Genomic DNA, 19,560 nt, shown 5'->3' with positions numbered 1-19,560 from the left:
ATCATATCGCGTGGGCCTGAGACAATTTCTCACGCCAATGACAAACGCATTTTCTATTCAGATGAAATCTAAACTATTGTGCGACGTCGGTTAAATTTTGCAATAAATTCGAGGCAGCATAATACGTATTCCTGGATAATGTTCTGATGGTTTGTTGCGCAAAAGTCAGTAGATCACGCGACTAATTGCGAGTCGACGATCTCCGAAAGCAAAAAAATTCCATCCCGGAGCGTGTTTCTTCTTTTTTAATGCGCCGATTTTTGGCGAGTTCAGCATTGAAAATATTGAGCAATCGTTGAACTTGATAATAAACTTGGAAACATACGTTCGCAAGTGACGTTTGTTATGCCCTCGAAAGTCGAAATGGAAGACAAGTCTGGTATTTTGGGTTTGTATTTTACTGGTCGATCTATACAGGCTTGTCAACACTTTCGTCTCTTACTCGAAACTTGGCTAATTGGTTTTTCCCCTTTTGCACTTCGTCAACCCTCCGCACTATGACCTGAGTCATAATTCGATCTTATGATCGCGTCACTGCATAGCTCAAGGGGTACATTATTTGCGATGCAATAACTTCTCGGACAAGCAACGACCCACCCTTCGGGATTGAATTAGACCCAGAAAGCCTTTACTAAAATTCTCCATCAACATGTTTAAAAATATTTAAGCAAGTCAGCAGAATTGTCGAGTTCCTTCGAATATTGACGGTACGGAATCTACGATCTTCGCGTTACAACAATGCTTTCGAAGCTTTCACAGCTACAGAATAATCTCAACGAGTGTCGCGAATGCTAAGACTAATAGAATGCGCGGAACGAAACGATTATGCAAAGTAATGTCACGTTCAGTAACGCTGAGACCAACAACTGGCGTAAGGAGTATACTGGATATGCACCCATCGGCATCATCATTTCACACCACTTCATAAAAGGCGTTTCTCCAAAGTCAGACTCTTGCAGACAGTCGATGTAGACACACTCACATTACCATTTAGTTTTCTGTTAAATGACAGGACCATTCGGAAGAGCTGGAAGAGCTTGGCTTGCAACCACAGTTGTCCACTTGACAAGATATCAAAGTTACTCGTCACTCGTTAGTTTCGTTGTGCGTTTCGCGTGTTGTTACGTATTATCAGCAAATATCATCTCGTTCAAATTTTCTCCTTATTTTTTTTTCACCATAGCACGTTTGTAAGGCGAAGTGGTCGAACCCCACCACTCAAGTCGTTGGTCATCCCCGGCGAGATAGTCGCGGCTAATCCACGAAGTCTCGAACCTTGGAGTGTCAGACATGGCCTAGACTGTCGAGGTTGAACCACTCCTGTCTTAAAATTGTGCCGTTTAGTTGAAGAATAGCTCCGTTAATCGACGGAGGTGAAAATCGGGTGCTCCGAGTTAGTGCGTTCACGTGATCGCGGCTCTACTCGTCGTATCAACGAACGAATCCATTCATCGTGTCCGTTTTCCCACCGAGAAGAAAGCTGCACTGCGCATATATCGAGATTTGAAAGGTGAGATTATCCAGACAAATTGCATACCTTTTGGAATCGGGATCCACGGTTATTGATCAATATTTAATAGAGTTCAGTGTCATTGTCGCGCGATCGGATATCTTTCTATCTGCATTCGCGACACCTCTCGATTCCATTGTCAATGTTCTCCGGTCGTTGATACTAGCTATCCGGTCGTACTCTGAATCCTATTTCACGTTTCAATAATTATTTTTAACTCCGCAGTTGACGTATTCGGTAAATATCATTCCAACATAGAAACTATTATCATGTTTATTCTCTCTCTGACATACACGCTTGTACGTATTTTTTATCTGCAACCTGTCAGTTTTAGGGATATTATAAGTATCATTAACCATTGACCGTGGAGCAGAAACGACGAAGATATTGTACTTGCAAACGAATTTTAAATAACTGTAATCATGTATTAAATTTGACCAGGAAATAAGATTATTATTATTATTATTATTATCCTTGTTTTTTACCATTTGTTACAACAGTAATCTAAATTTTAATAATCCTAACACGAAAAATATTAGGCTACAAGTATATAAGGAGCAGGAAAAACGGCTCAACCATTGCGAAAATCGTATGTGGATAAATTTCTTATCACTTATTTCTTGTCTCTCGGCGAAACTGTGTAAGTGTAATAGACAAACATGAAAAAAAAAAGAATACGCTGCAACGATTTTGTCGGATTGAAGTGCGTTCGTCAATCTTTAAAACGGTCCATTTATTTTGTGCTTTTATTTTATTATTGTTACAAGTTACATATTTTTCTGAGAATTACGGAATATGGAGAGGAGATTTGGATGTTATAAGACAGATCAACCGAGCGTGAATAAAAATTAAGGTATAAAAGTTGACGGCTGATTGATGCGGATTATGTGACGTGACGTTTTGCTAATTCTCTGGCGTCATGCTCGCGAGTTTAAAACTCCCGCCGAATCGGGACGGCTGGATTTTGGCGCGAAAATGATTTTACCGACAGAGAATAAGAATATTATTGGAAGTTGGAAAGGAGCGGCAAGTTCAAAATTTTAAACAGTATTCGAAATAAAAAAACACAGAATTACAATAGAAATTGTTTACTCGGCTAGGCGGAAGCGTCGTCATAGTTATATTATACTTTCTAACTGTATATAACAGAGAATAATAACGAGCCCGCGACGTTGCGTGAGTAGATAATTTTTGTTTCGAGAGCAAGAGCAAGGCTCGTTCAATTCAAGGACGAAGAGCAGAGTTTCGGAAGACCGTATAATCCAGGGTGTTACGCTTACGAGATCAAGCGGATAAAATTTCACTTTTTTCACGCTAATATGAGCTCCGCGGGGCATTCGGGTTTCATATAATTACACAATGTACGGCCCGCTGCATGCGGTCCCAGATTACCGGTTACCAGAACTTTACGTAGGTATGTATGTATGCACGAGTTGTTTGTACGAGCAGGCGGCTTGCCAATTTAACGCTCTTGTTAGGAAGGCGTAATTACGATCGGCTCAATCGTGACGGAGAACCGAAGTCTGTTGCGATCGATGCCAATTATCAAATGATATAAACTACTATTCGCACAAATAGAACCCTTTGTGGATATACCGCCGTTTTAGAATTTCGTCACTCAGTTCGATTACAAATGTTGCAAAAACTTTTCGACATAATTATGGGGCATTCCACGTCAACTCAGTAATCGGTAGACCGTTAAAATTTTTTAATTCCACCACAAGGATTATTCCTACGTTAGTACGATCCCTGAAAACCTTTCAACAAAAATTTCAATTGATACAAGTGATAAAAAATATTTGAAACTTTTTTTTGGAAGCTTTTAAGGGATCGCAGCAACGTAGGAAAAATCCCCTTTTACGTACCCTGGTTTTTCCCACCGAAACACGGTAATTTGAAATAATGTTTGTCATTTCCTCCGTGAGGCGGAGCTTTCCGATGATCGATAACCTCGTGATGAAGGGTCACCGCGTATATTCGCATACTCCCAAAGCGATACATTCAGGTTATTGCAAATCGATTACTTCCGTCCACTGATCTGTTGATGTCAGGCCGATATCGCAATCTGGTCGAATCGATCGCCGTTTACAGGCATGTGATCACTCGGCCGTTGCAGCAGGTCTCGATTCCGCAGCCTCCGGCACTTTAGCCGCGAGTTATCGATTACGGCTTGGGACACGTCCCGCTTAAGTGGCTAATTTGCGATTAGAACGCCTCGATCTTGCCTTGTTCGATATACGCGTATCCCTTGTCATTCAAACTATTTCGGCAAGTATTCTCCACACCGAAATCGAAAACCGATCGAATCAGTGTCGAAGCAGCGTAATGGTGCAACAAAAAAAAAAAAAAAAAAAAAAGTTGGAAATCAGCTGCATAACCCGGCACTCTGTAATAAAAATAAACAACAACACGGAGAAGAACGTGTAAGTATGTGTGCCTTCGGTTCGTTTTACTCGCAACTGGTTTTCACGCGAATCGAAGGTGCGAGTGACCCAACGGTGAAAAGTGGACTCACTTCAGACGCAGTGTGAAAACGTCTCTCGTTAAAGTAGGTAAACTTTCATTTTTGGAAGACGGTTGAAACGGTATTTAAAAAAGTTTAAAACATTGTTTCATTTTTGTCAAAACAACGTATAACAGTCGTAGATATTAACGCGCGTTTGTATCGTAGACGGCATTTCGTCGTCGTTTACGATCAGAGACTGGGTCGAGGTGTTTAAGAGAGATTTAGAAAAATGTTGCGTAATGTAGCAAAGGGTCGCGGCTTGATCGAACTGGGAAAGAAATCGCGCAGTATTACAAGCGTGAATCGAACAAGAGGAAACAGCAATGTCGAGTTGTTTTGCACCCGCGTTGCGCGAGAATCAAGCGACTTTTCCGTGTTCCGAAACTGAACCTGGAATTCATCTGGCCCACTTTCGCCAACTTCGGAGGATTTGAAAATCCGTAAGAGATGTAAAGTCCCCGGTATTCGCCTCATTTCAACCCAATAAATCCTGACTAATTAGGGAAACTGCACAATCGTATACTGCAAGAGTATACGCGATATATCACAAGATTTGGAAAGTTTAGGCGGATCGGTTAGGTTTCAAGAATTATCCGGTACATAATACATTGACTTTCTTTTTCTCCTCTTTTATGTCAAAACATTTCACCGCGCCTTCATTTCTTTGTGCCAAAAATATGTCTGCGAATTTCGAATAGAGGAAGAAATTTACCTGCAGCGGGTCACAAAGAAAAAGATCGAAGCGATTAAATTATACTGGTTAAAAAATTGTCTCCAGATCCTAAATTGTATCCCGGACAGTTAGTTGATCATAAAAATCTGTCAGCGTTAGCAGGAAGAAATGTGAATAAAAAACTTGAAATAACATTGAGTCTAATTTTGATCCCCAAAGGTACTAGGGTGCTTGATTTTTTTTAATGGTACCACTGTAAAAAAATTTTCATAAAACCTGGAGGAGGTAGGAAAGTATTTAGAGGTCGCTACCAATTATTGTAATATTTTTCATTTATTTTAGTATTTATCACAAACTTTTCGCATGGCACCTTGAAAAAAAAGTTAGAAAAAGAACCGTTCTAATGAGTGAGAATTTCGACATCAACGTACTCACGATTTGACCTACGACCCCTGTCGACCTCTCCCCAGTTCCCACGACCCCAATTCGGCCACGCCTTATAAAATTGCTCAATTTTCGAATCGATGGGATATTATCGAAAATCAAGGCGCCGTGATCAAATCCCGTCGATCGGTTTCTGACCACGGTCATTTTTCAAGGTCCGATAGTAAATGATCATCAGACGGGCTTCGCAGAGCTCTCGTAACCTTAGAAATTTGATCCCATACCAAAGAATTGTTAGGTTCGCAATTCGTTGGGGAGTTGTAAATCTCTTCGGTAAACCGTGAGACCGGAAACCGGCGCCTCGAGTTGCCGCAATTGACAAATCGACCAACATCCGATCCCGATTCGTAACATCCACCTCCTTAACATCCGTCACTCCAGACGTATTCACCATATCGTGACCGTGTCTCAGTTTTCAACTCAGTGTTCCAACAGGTGATCAACGGTTAACTTATGGACCGAATGACGGAGAGCGGAAATAATTGGCTGGCCTGACGTAACGTTCCGGAAAAGGAGTTGACGTGCCTCGAGAGTGAAACGAGAATATCCAGCGAAGATAAACAAGGCTTGGTTCGTGCGTTGCATACGTAAAAAAAAAGAACTGGGACGTGAATCCGACTTGAACAGGACTGAAAATAAAACAAGGCCTTCGGATCCTGATTACGAAACGACACTGAGATAAATTCCATCGATTATTCTATAGATCCATCAACGAGGTGGACGATGACCACTCGCGAGTGGATATACATTATATATCAATTATGAAGTAGATATTGACATATCGCCGTTGGTTTGTGCAAATATAAGGAAACGAATCTGGCGAAAATATAACCTCATAAATAAATCGGCGAGTTCAAATAAGAAGAAGGAAGAAAAAAAGATAGACTTATTTTCACTGTAGACTTTCTAGGCAATAGAGAATTGGTGATATTCGGCGATACACCGGGAGTTCCGGCCGCGATTATAACAGCCGACTCTCGAGCCCAGTTTTATTCCAAACTTGATTGGCCACGAGTGTTAACGGTGCTTCGTGTCGTCGATCCGCAATATTTAAAGTGGACAAAGGATCGAATCAACAGTGTAAAAATGCGAAAGTTTAGTATCGCCGGTTGGCTTCTGCGGTTGCAGACCTTGATCGTGATCGTCTCCTATCCAGCCGCGGGACAATTCGACCACGTTTCCAGCCCGTCGGTAATCACCGACGTTTTCACGGTTGGCCTGACGAAGCGACAAACGCCTATGCACAAGGTGCTCTTCACCCAGAGGGGATACATACAGGTGAGCTGTTTGATATTCGTACGACGAAAAAGAAATAGCGGGAAATCCGTCGACGATGATGAGAGTAACTGCAGCGAGAGAGCCGACTGGGCATTATTCTTCGCACGATTTGAACGGAGTTGTGAAATTTGAATGACACCCACGTGTGTACTCGGTATACACGGAGAATACGGGTGACGATTTTTATCTTTATAGATGCGGACTTGGTGTTTCGAAACGAAGCGAGAATCGTGCCCATCTACTCGAAACTCATTAATTGACTGTGCGAGGGCGTTTATCTGATTCAAAATACGCAACGGCTTATCCTTCTCATCTCCGGTCGAGTAAAAACGTTCATTACTCTCGCACGCTGAATTTTTCAGTGGAACAAAAGAATCCATTTGTTTTGTAACGCGATATCGAGGTACGAAAAGTACATAACTCAAATAATTTCATTCAGCAGTAATTATCTCCATCTGACATTTACGTGTTGACGATTTTGTATACTTTCATTGTATAAAGTAAACCAATTGTAATGTAATTGCAGTTCTTACGCTGGGAGCTTCCGGTACCAGAAATCGAAGAATTTACCTTTTGTTTGTGGGTCAAGTCCTTCAACTTGACGTACGCTCATTCGATATTTTCGTACTCAAGTAAGTGGTAAAATATATAACACATGTATTATTGGTTACTGTGAGTCACTAATCGCAAAGCCTACCAGCCGTTCGAATGGAAAACGAGTCGCAGCGGAAAAAACGCGTCGAGACAAGAGCAAAAGAAAAAAAAAGAAAAAATGATAGTATCAGGACTTAACGGTATTTGATTAGCTCTCCTTTTGCTCTATCGTTAATTCAAAAAGAGCAATTTGCCTGCGTCGAGTAAGCGGTGGTACAGTTAGACAGCTGAGCTCATGAGCTTAGCGAGGAATTAGAGGGGGCCAAAACTAGATGACGAGATTTGCTCTAAGGTGATTAAAGAGAAGTAACTTACGCTCTGTTTCCAAGCCCTGACCTCGCGTGGGAGTCGGGCAGTATGTGGTAACAGTACCTTTTAAGTCCGGCTCGAAATTGCTTAATATAAGTGCAGCCTTGACTGACAATGGGCACGAACAAAAGGCCAGTCAAACATTTTTGGAGCACGGAGTTCGCGTTGTTGCAATTTCGTGAATCATTGACGAGGAAGGTATCGCGGGTCGGTATCTCCGATTTAATTTATTTTGTAATATGTTATAGTTGACTAAAAACTAACAATAAGTGATACGTATTTTTTTTTATCCGTCATTAAACACTTTAAGGGGGTGAAACCACCCGTCAAAGTAAGGCATGTCAAGAGGCGATTTGGCAGTTTCTTGGATTGTTTAAAAAATATTATGTTCTTTTAGGTGAAGCTGCCAAATCGTCCCTTGACAAGCCTTACTTTGGAAGGTGGTTTCACCCCCTTAAGGTCTTTAATTGCAGATAAAAGAAAAATACCAGTCGCTTGGTTTTTAGTCTACTGTAACATATTGCAAAAGAAATGAAATCGGATAGATCGACCTGGGATACCCTTCCTTGCGAGAAGCGTATTTATCTCCTCACTGTGTACAACTTGTATTTTCTCCGTCAAAACAGAGGACGAGTCAGAGCGGCTGGTGCGTTCTTGGATATCGCCGTTTGGTCGCAGCATGCACCTCGAGGTCGGGGGAGTCGAGATAATGGCGCATCCCACCCGCTTCCAGGAGCACCGATGGTACCACGTCTGTCAGAGCTGGGATAACCAGATCGGACGGTACGCGGTCTGGATCGATGGGCAGAAGGCGACCGAGGGCCAAGCCATTGAGGTCAGCAGACTCTCCGTCCATTCGGGTTAAGCTCTTCCTCCTTCGAGTCGTCGTTTTAGAACCCGGCGAACTTAGATCCTCACAGATCAGGGATCAAAGGATCAGTCGAGTGCGATGGTGCACTTCAGATCCGAAACTTTGACGCCGAGGCGTTAGGAGAAAAGCTTCGTCCCGCAGTTCCGAAGGGTCAGTTAACTGTCTCGGGATGCTTTTCGTCTTGATCTCTGTAGGCGTAAAAGTTGGTCGGGTTCGCAGACGTTCCCAATAATCAATCTCTCGCTCAGCTGGTTGGTAAACTGGCATGACTTGGCAGTGTTTGTACCGACTGCGACGATGTCGGAAGTCCCATCATCGGATGATCTGGAAGTATAATGTTTTTCTGTTTTCGTAGCTGGCCGGTCGTGTGATACCCAGCGGCGGTGACATAGTCGTGGGTCAGGAGTACACCGACTTCGACAAGGGACTGGAAGAGGGAATCGAGGGCGCGGTGGTGGGCTTCAATCTTCTCCTGGTCTCGGCTTTCGACAGACTGAAGGGTTTTCACAACGGGCGAGACTCGATCCTGTCGTCTTCGGGTTATGGGATTGACGCAGGATCGTTGAACTCGAATTTCGCATTCAAGAGAAGTCCGGAAATCAATCACTTCCGGAGGACCGGAGGAACCGGTCAGACGCTGACCGCAAAACCGGCGGCAAACCGGTTTATCGACTATCCGAAGAAAATCGTCAACGAAAGACGCGAGGGGGCTTTCGAAAGCACTTTGAGGGAGTATCTCGGAGATCAGGGAGGGTTTGGTGGGACCCTCGTGAAGACGGGCGACGAGCAACGGCCAGTTCTGGCAGTGAAAATTGTTCACAGGAGTAAAAGGGACACGAGGCAAACGATGCGGAGACGAACAAAGCGACGTGGAGGAAAAGAGCCTCTCGGCTTACAGCTGATGCACTTGACTTATAGTCACTGCGAAATCGGCAGAGGTAGTCCCTTCATCGGAGGTTCCAAGATGTTGATATCCTGGACCAGGACACCGGTCAAGGTTTTCGGAGGCGCGATTGTGAAAAACGCGAAGAGCTCCTGCGGGAACTTTTAACACGACAAACCCAAAGGTGTTTTTGCAGCTACCTCAAGAAATCGGCAATCATTTTCAGGCAATTGGAATAGTCACATGATCGCTTTGACCGTTATAGTGGATGTAGTATTTATACCAGTGAACATTAGATTCTTTGCTTCTTTGTGCATCGTTAACGATGCCATAGATTTTGTACGCCTTGATAATTTATACCTCGTTATTTGAAAAACGATACGTTACATATTTGACGAATTGTTGTAAATAGTTAATTAAGGAATATAATTATTCTTGTACTTAGCATGTCAAACAGTACTAATATCTTAGCTGTAATAAAAGATTTTATACGAAGACTTCGTTGGTAGTAGTTAATTAATACAATCCACAAAATCCGGTTTCTTTTCATCGCATGCAGCGTCGAATCTGTGACAAATTTGTATCCAATTCCAGTTCTGCGAAAAATAAGAAAAACTCTGTGGAGTTTTCTTGATAGTTGGAAGACAGTATGAAGTTTGACATTTCGTACCAAAAAAGTGTAAGGTTAGTATTCAGAGAATTTTCCTTTACATTTTACTACGACACCGAAAATGTGGATTGTTCATGATATGCGAAAACGATTTGCATCGCTCCGGTTCCCTTGAATTCCTCTATCGACATTGTACACATAATCATCACAGTGGTACACGTATGGTTATTTAATTACAGACAGTTTCATACTTACTGGTTTAACGCCGAGTTTCACGTACGCGCCTGTCGTCATGAACCAGTGACTCAAGTTTATGCAATCGACGTGTAAAGAAAGTGTTTTATTTACGGAACAAGCGGGCATTGTCCTTATATCATCGAGCCTTTCTCGTTAGTTTGCCAATACTTTTCACACCCGTTCTTTTCGCTGTTACAGACCGATTGCTTGCCTTCGTTGGCTCATCTCAAGAGTTTATTGAGTTATATTTGATAATCATTACGCGGACAAGCGCGCAACCATTTTAATTAACACAGTTTGTGTTCTTTTTTTTCTGACGTAAGGTCCAGTGTAAACGAGGACTACATATTGGAGAATGGTAAAAGTATGATCTGAACGCCCCAAAAACACCATTGGTGCAAAAACCTTTTGCCAAGTACATTAAAAATGTCATTATCCAAAAAAATTTTACTTTTTCTGATCAAAAATGTATGCGCATAATCATTGCATACAAAAAAATATTCAAACCAGATGATACCACCAAGTACATGTTTGTTAATTCACAATAATAGTATGATTGAAACTTGACCCTTAGCCTCCACATTTCTCTGGAATCACACTGCTGCCACACTGGGATCAGACTGACCCCGAACTTATTCAATTAGTGCGTGGTACTTGAGGAATAAATCAAATTCTATTATCATCGTTTCATGTATGCTTCATGCCTTGAAAGGGACTCGCGAATTATCACTTACTATTTTAATTTTTTTTTTTAGATTTTCATCAATGTATGAGTTGTTTTATTTTTTATTAATATTTAATTGTCACTTGTAATTGGATAAGTTTGGGGTCAGTCCGTCGTGTGACACAATAATTTTTTGAGTTGAATCAATTTAAATGAATTCATGTAATCCAACTTAATTATGGTGTTTCAAATTTTTTTTTTTCCGATTCGGATAAATTTTTTCAATTCCAGTTGATTCGTTTCGATTTACGAATTTCAATTTTTTTTGTGGATAATTCTCGATGATTTAATTTATTTCAAGTGACTCCAAAAAATACAATTCATTCTTTTGTATTTCTTGTTAATTTAAATTAACCTCCGTTAATTCATGTAATTTTATTTTTATTTCAATTGAATTATTTTTTCCAAATAAATTTTAATCAAGATGACTTAATTTTCTAATTCAGTTATTTCTCAGTTAATACCGATTATTTCATTAAATTTTGCACTAACCAAGTCAATTCGCAGTTATTTTTTGGTAAATTTGGACCCAAGGATCAAACATATCCAACCAAAAAGGTCAATAACTGGGACTATCACCTTGCAGAATCTCAAAGCAACGAATTATTCTACAATCGGACCGATTACCGCTTCGACAAAACGAAAGAAAAAAGTTACGGACGATTTATTGGACCGGATCGCGTAGTCACAACAAGAACCGTGAACTAGAATCTCGATGTCTGGGACCAAATTTTTTAAACCCAGTGACGGGCGGATCGTCATCAATACAAATTGAGGCAAAAAGTTATGACGGAATTCCGCAAAGTCGTGAAAATTCTTTGTGGGTCAAGTCTGTTGAGTCAATGGCTTGAAGAACACTTCTGGCCATTGCGAAATCCCGTCAGTTTCTTTCGTGAATTTATTTTCGTATTAAATATTCATTTCAGAATTTAAAACACCTTTCAACTCCGGCATTGGCCGCCAGCACGAACCTTGGCCATTATTTACATGTTCCAACCTGACCATCTAAACTTTCCAGAGCCAATCCAAGATCACGGTAAAGGTCAGACCGAACGTCGAGTCAGCGTCGAATCTTCACTCGGCGAAAGATCGGAACTTGAAACGAGAGGAAGCGGGTAGTGCTGTTAGTTTCGTAACGGATTTAAGCAGTCAGGAAGAAGTCGTGAGAAAGGTTTTTCCACACGCGAAATGCTTCTTAGCGGTCAATATTTTTCCCCAAAGACTCCGATAAACGTGAAACAGTTTTTACCGAGGAAAATGATAAACAGGCACATTCCTACGAGCACTCAACGCCATTCGAGTCTGCCGATGCGGAAACGGGAGTGAAAATTCGTTGAAGAGATGCTAATCGATGGGCGAGAAAGTGCTCGTAGATCGTATAAATAAAGATGCATGACATGAGCAAGAATATTAATACCTGTACTTAATGCTTGTTGGAATCGCTTGCCTGTGAAGCAGACAACTTACCTCGCAACTATGAGCAATGTCTTTAACAGTCGACTTGTTGTTCAGACTTCACTTCACGCTCCTCTGCATTTGCCCGAGAAGTTTGCCGTGGATTTTTCTTCTCTACGCGTTATTCCAAGGGAAAGAAATTTACCGACCAAACGATTTCACAGATATTATGTTTCATCCAGGCCAAGGACAGGGACGGTTTTCTTTTTTTTTTGGTTTTTTCTTTTTTTTAAAAACCTTAAAACTTTTTGATTTATTTTTATCGAAACTATGTTCCGTAGGTTGATAATACGTTGCGACGTAACATCCGGCAGAGCGGAGCTTCGATTTTCACTCACTTTGATTTCGGACAAAGTGAAGGAAGTGAATAACTCTGGGATGTCCGGGGTAGAGTCGAGTAATCTGAAGCAGCCAATGAATCTCTCGAAAAGACAAAAGATGCGCACTTCCGTTCAAAAGATTGGGGGCTGGTTGTTTTGGAGTTTCGGACGTTGTAACGGTGGAAGGAGCGCCGGACGCAACGGCGATTATGAATCCAATTTGCGTGACAAAGACAGTGAGAAAGAGATAGAGGGCGAGAGGGGGGGAGGGGAGTAAGATAAAAACAGCTGAAACAGCTGGACCTGATTGTGAAATATATGTATACATATAATATATTTGGAAGCGTCGAATAAAAACAAGTTTAGAACGGATGATCGAGTCTCTGAATATCGTGATTAAACTCCGATCCATTCGGCGAGTGGGGACGGATGATCGAACGATCAATTAATATCGTGGAAAAAGCCAAAAGATCCACTTTCTCCCGACGCTCTGCGATTATTGGGTGTTGTCATTTTCTTCAACTCGTCTTCGAAGAAAATTCTCACGACGTGACAATCGCTGTCGCATACTTGTCGCTACGTTGACATTGTCCTTGAGAATATATCCCGGCGCTGGACGAAGAAATTGACATCGTTGCAAGGGTCGAAGTAACGTCCTATAGAGCGATGGTTCGTCATGGGCGACGACCCGTCCATCTCTTATTATGCGGTCATGGGGATAGGCCTCAATTTCACCGCAAGATGTTGCAGTCTGGTGGCCGGATGACTTTCACCAAAAAACATACCTCCGATTTATGGCACCTTCTTGTATACCGAACGTGCGATTTTGTTTTCGTGAATCTTGGATGAGATTCCTAACGAAAATTCTGTCTTCCGAATGGCTGGAACTTGTGAGGTTTTGGAAATATATTGCAGCTCTCGTTCGGGTGTAAAACGCTATTAACCTACCATGGAACTAGTAATTGTGGGCACACTTACAGAGCATGTCAGGTAATTCTTCAATATTTATGCAGGATCCACGATTCTCTGAAATAATTGCTTGGGAATTGAAGAAATCGTTTCTTCGATCAGCCCGATTTATTATTTTTTTTTTTTTTGGGCCGATAAAGGATAAAGAGAATTTAGAAATCATCGCCTATGCGAACAACACTGAATTCCATCAGCACGATTATAGAGTTTCACCAACTTCTGAATGCAGCTTTTTAACGACCGCAACTTGCTCTCGGCTGCGAGTCGAGCCAACGATTCTCAACGGATGATATTATTGGCCGTCTATGATTATTAATCGCGGATATCTCGTGGTAAAGATGTCGGTTCAAGTTTTTCGAAAACGAAAGGTCACCGGTTGTGATACGATCATTGCCGAACGTAAATAATTCAGTTACCAAGACTCACCGCGTACGTTTCCGATTCGACTTCCAAACCAAGATCATGTTCCACCCGTTCTCACTCTGTCTTATCTGGGGGATTTGAATTTCTGAGATTCGCGAATTGCGAAAAGCTTTGCTCGATTGCTTCTCTATCGTCTCTTCAATCCTTTCGACGAATCCCTTAAGACTGGAAATAAAATCGAAGCTACAAACGCATCGAGACGAAAATTACCGACTAATCGTCAGCCTCGCAGGCCTGTAAAGTGGCTCTGGATATACGTCGAAACATCATTAATAACAGTTAGGGTATACTCATAGATATTAGTTTACATAATCCACGGTTACGACGTCATTAAACCGTCCCGTGAACCGATCGGACCGATAAAATCGTCGGAGAGCGATTAATCGTGGTTGTTTTTATTTTTTTCACTCCCAACTGTCTTATCCAGATCTGAGGATCTCGCAACGACTCGACGGTTGTCATCGAGCTCATCGCCGACGCGTGCGAATGTTGAAACCGGCCTTAAATAAATTGCCCTGAAAGCTAGCTGAGCTGGTCGAGTTCTGTGTAAGTCGCAGGTGTACGTACAACGCGTAAATATCGATTATCAAAGTGTCAAGCGTTTGACTGCAGGCGGTTATAACGTGCCGGCATACACGCGAGAATGAATAAATCGATACAGGCGAACACGCGTTTCGGTCCGTTATGCAACGCAAAGAAAGTTACGCGTGCACGAAACCGGGTTAAAAACGAACGGTTTGTCCGCGGGGTTTAAAGTTGAGCAACAAATTCAACCGCTCAGTTTCAGCGCCAAGCCAAGTGCATAATTTGACAGGTGCATTTAACGTCGAGTCAATGCGCGAATGAAAATCTGACGATACGCTGGAGGTACGAAGAGTCAGAGCATCTAACTACAGTTGTGTCGTTGTTGCGTGAGAACGGAATTTTTATGGTGGATGTATTTATCGGTTAGCCGAGAATCGATCATCACGCGATGAGAATCGCGTATCAGAGTCACGATTAATTACCGGATCGTACGGAAAGAATTGAGCGAGTACATACACGACTCCAAGATCTCGGTGTTTTCAACGTCGTGCGGTTTATGACGAGAAGAGACTGTGAAGGCGATCGATCAAACGTGAATGAAATGTTTAATCGTGGAACCGTGAGTCAGAGCAAAGTAGTAGAAGTTTTTCCGTAAAGGGGATACGTAAAAGCCGAGGGCTCGGGGTTGCGAAACTTTTTCAACGACCGTGGCAAACTCTTTTACCGAAGCAATTCGGGGATCGGACGTGGGATGAAGATATTAAGACACCGCAGTCAAGTACCATCTGTAAACGAAAATGCGATCGCTTCGTTGGTAGTTTTTGTTTTACGAGTTAAAAAAATGAAAGAAAAAGCAAAATTTCAATTTTTTTTCGCGGATACAGATATAGGTATAATAAAGATGCTGCAAAAATTTTAGGAGAATCGGTCAAGTACTTTTTGAGATATATAACGTCTACACTTTTTGTTACATACGTTCCTATCAGGCAGCATAAATTAGGTTATATTTGATATTTCGTCTGTATGATAAAATTCATATAGTTTGTTTAAATGCCGATAAATAAAGCGTGAAAATAACGAGAAATTTTATTTCAATAGTTTGTCTTAAAAAAATATTGAAAAAACCTTCAAAGAAACAGCCTTTACACTAGACGACCCCCTTAAGTGAGAACTTACAACGCGTTAAAACCGAGATACGACTTGAAGGAGATAAATGGTCTTACGTTTTTCACAGCGTATATCCCCTGGCGAAAGGGACAGTATTTCTGCGGAGGCGGACCGAAGTTCGAGCCTTTCTCATTCGGCCGCCTCAGAAACCGGTAATTGAAATGTTTGGAGCTCGGAGTGAGAATGAAGCAATTAAACTAGGAGCCAGAAGAAAGAATTCTAATCATTTTTCAACGACTCTTTTCCGGACTCTCCAGAGTAAACGAAAATTTTTTGCCGTTTTTGACAAGAGTCAGAGTACAGCAAAGTGTCCAAAGTTTTTGGGCAAGAAAATTACACGATCATAAAGCTTGTTCCGATTTTAACTCCGGCCTTTCGTTCGCCGTTTGGTATTTTGTTGCTCTGCAGTTCGTTACACGACTCGAGCCTCGGGGAAACGAGAGTATTATATTTATTAAATTATACGGATAGAGTACGAGCTGTGCGGTGATTGTTCCTTACATTGTACGATTCGCAAAAGAGAGTAAATCAAGCCTGAAGTCAATGCGAGAAGCAAATCGGAGCGACGAGATGCTTGCGAGTCATGAGTACAGGAAAAAGTGAAAGCCTCTTGGGAGTTTGATGTGTACGCGTGTACGCACAGTCGACACAGCGAATGGATGATCGCCTAATCCGATCAACGTGTTCGTCAACGTAGCTCGAATTAATACAATTTTGTTATTTAATCAGAGGATAATAAAACAGGGCAGCGCCTCGAAAAAGTAAAAAAGAAAAAAAAATGAAATGGAGAGAAAGAAGATACGCAAAAAAGTTATTTTAACCAAAGTTGCGCAATGTTGGGGAACTGTGACTGAACATTTTTTTTTCTCTGATCGAATAATAATGCCGATAAATACGAAATGCTAGTGTTTGAATATCGAGATCTGCGATGAAACTGGTTTCAACGACCCGTTTGGCGGCCGGTTCGGAGTTCCGCTGCGTTTCTGGTGCATGAATATCAAGTGCAAGGTAACGTCAAGTTGTTAAGGCTTGGCGGTGTGGAATTACTACGGGTTGCTTATACAGCGTAGGCAAATATCGCGATCGCGGTTAAATTCAATTTTGCTACGACGCGACGCAGTTCGTTAATAAAATGAACAAAGGCGTTAGCATCGGTTTGAATTATTCACCGAAATTCTTTTTTACGTTCTAACAAGGAAGGTATCACAGGTCGATGTTTCCGATTTCATTTCTTCTGTAATATGTTACAGTAGACTGAAAACTAAGTGACAGATATTTATTTTTTTTTTTTTTTCATCCGCCAGTAAACACTCAGAGGGAGTGAAACCCCACCCTTCAAAGTAAAGCAGGTCAAGGGGCGATTTGGCAGTTTCTTTTTATTATTTTTTAACTGAGAAAATGACATTTTTCATTTCTTGTTGTGAGAAAACTTTTCCAGTTGCATTGGTTAAAAAGTATTTCACGTTCTTGTGAGTTCAACGCGCCTTAATTGGAGGGTGGTTTTACCCTCTTGAAGTGTTTGATGGCAAATAAAAAAAAAAAAAAAAGACGTGTCGCTTAGTTCTTAGTCTACTGTAACATGTTACAAAAGAAATTGAATCGGAGAGATCGACCTGTGACAACTTCCTTGTCAGTCATCGGTTCGCGGAAACTGGACTTTCGATCTCACCAAGTGAGTTGAAAATTCACGGCAATTAAGCGTTTTAAGTGCAGAAATCGCAACGACCGCAGGCTCTTGAATCAGGATGCGAGAGATCGAAATTCCGCGTACATAGTTGCGATATTTTTACCGTTATAAAAATCTCGTCGAACTAGTTGCAAAACATTTTCAAGCTGGATTAATTAATCAATGTTCGTCAGCGCTGGGTTACTCAACAATTTATATGGCAAACGGTTTTTATCTACATCGAATTCTCGAGCTTTGTAGAGCGAACGAACGTTGCGTCAAGTTGTTGTATTTTTTCAATACAATTTTTCGAATCTTTCAGTTCGTTCGAGGATGTAAAATCCGTGTGTAAATTGTGGATGTAAAATCCGTGTATATATCCAAGATGGACATACGTAACGGGATATCGACTATCATTGTCAGTTGGAAAGGTGATAAACGGTAGAGGAAAAAGTGACTCGAGAAAATACTCACCTCGTCCGCAACAAGTAGTACAAAAATATCGACACGTGGTTGGTAAGACTCACCTGAAAATAGAGAGAGAAAGAGCAATCAGAATTTTGCGAGAAATTCGCTGACATCTGGATCGGCAACGGGATTAAATTAAAATGCGGTTTTTCGTGACACTGCGCGTTATATTGACATTTTTTACAATGAAACTGAGCAAAAACGGGTAAAAAGTTTACAGACATCTTTGACACACGTCAGTTTACGTAATCGACAAAATTACATATTCCTCGGCTGGATATCGAGGCCTGATCAATCTGCTCTGTTACGTGATAGTCTCGTGATACAATTTAAATATTATTTTCCACATCGATTAGATAATAAGAGGTAACGCGAGCCGGTTTGATATACGTAAGAATTTCAATCATTGCGTAAAGAATTGCAACGATCGAAATACGATCGGCGAGACATTGACGCGAGATTTAAAAATAATTTTAATTCCGCAGGGGAATCGATACCTAACAGTGGAAAACTTGATTCCGTTCCTCGTATCGCCTTCGAGTTTGCGAGCGTAACACAAAATTATAATCGGTTTATCATTATCAGCCTTGCGATTGACAAGGCTATTCGATCCCCGAGGGGAATTTTGCCGATTGGCTAATTCAGCCGCCTGAATTGCCATTGGACAAAGGAAGCGAAAATCGCGTCGATAGCCATGTGCGCGGATTGGAGGACAATGCGATGTTGATAAATTGTTCGAGTTTTAAAAAATGGTGAAACGGGCGTAAAAGAATCGTTAGAACCGAAGTAGAATCGGTCCGATACTTTTATCGGTCTGTTCGTTGAACGTCGAATTGTTTGGGGTTGGGCAACAATCCTCGATGCAGGTCAGCTTTTGAGCTACGACAATGGCGCCGAGATACGGTTGAATATCGTAATTCAGAAATGGTTTATACCTGTAAGTATACCCGCCTGTCTACCTTGCGAAACATGTACCTCAAAATCCACGCATGGTTTCTTTACGCCAAGTGCCAATCACAACGGCTGTATATATAAATCCGTTCCAACGCAAGCACGAAGAATTTTTTCCACTTCGTCAATCACGGACGAAGTTCAATTATTCGATATGGCGAAGAGCCTCTGAGACAAAGACGCAACCCGATGAAATGCTGAGACTTTTTTATTCTTGGTCAATGAATTGTGGAAACTGATTATATTTCTTTGCTCTTTTTTTTTCTTATCTCATCACATTTCATAATCTCAGAAGAACGTGGCGAAGGATCGATCGAGTCGTTGTCTTTGTCGCGACGGATCGTTGTAATAATTAGGTACACGGGTACCGGACAAAGATTTCCGTGGCTCGATTACCCGATTGCCGATTCTCGCGGTAATCGAATCCCCTTCACAAGGCTTATAGTGGTTAATTTGACGCCTCGGGTGAAAAAGGCACTACAAAGTTTTCAGTAAATCGAGGCGGAACAGTGACGCGATCGGATCTATCGCGTCGTCGACGAAACTGGGAATTAGTTTGCACGGTCAGGGTAGAAAGAAGTTGGAAATCCGCGTCCGTATTTGACTAATAAATCAGCCATGTGGCGGCTGTTGTTTAACCTTCGGCCGACAAACGGGAGCGCAAACTCTTTGATTCCGCCTTCCGCGGTCGGGGTGGATAAAAAACGAAACTACGGGTACCAAAGTGAATGAAAAATATGTCTGGGAGCGGCTTTCCTCGTCACGGACATGGTGGGGGTCACCTGACGCAGGCCTGAGAAATACAACTTTTAATTTCCCCCCAAAAGCAGTAATGCTTTTTTTTTTTAACGTATTTAGGTATGTTGAATTAAAATGTAGCGCTAGTTTTTTTTACACCACATCGAGATTTATTCTTA

At 41.6% G+C, this 19,560-nt stretch overlaps 2 protein-coding genes across 19 annotated transcripts in view; one reads left to right on the top strand and one right to left on the bottom strand.

Annotated features, from left to right (window-relative positions):
- LOC124180225 overlaps positions 1 to 19,560 on the bottom strand; it is a 163,008-nt gene that overhangs the window by 25,433 nt on the left and 118,015 nt on the right. The window lies entirely within an intron of this gene.
- LOC124180233 lies at positions 1,292 to 9,625 on the top strand. Its single transcript, XM_046565485.1, has 5 exons — positions 1,292 to 1,510; positions 5,569 to 6,411; positions 6,938 to 7,043; positions 8,001 to 8,209; positions 8,601 to 9,625. Exons 2-5 carry the CDS (start codon positions 6,220 to 6,222, stop codon positions 9,294 to 9,296), a joined length of 1,203 nt encoding a protein of 400 aa, XP_046421441.1. The 5' UTR covers positions 1,292 to 1,510; positions 5,569 to 6,219; the 3' UTR covers positions 9,297 to 9,625.

The sequence above is a fragment of the Neodiprion fabricii genome, chromosome 4 (assembly GCF_021155785.1).
Source record: "Neodiprion fabricii isolate iyNeoFabr1 chromosome 4, iyNeoFabr1.1, whole genome shotgun sequence".
Lineage (NCBI taxonomy): Eukaryota > Metazoa > Arthropoda > Insecta > Hymenoptera > Diprionidae > Neodiprion > Neodiprion fabricii.
The sequence above is the reverse complement of the archived record's forward strand: the minus strand, read 5'-3'. Positions and strand labels throughout refer to the sequence as shown.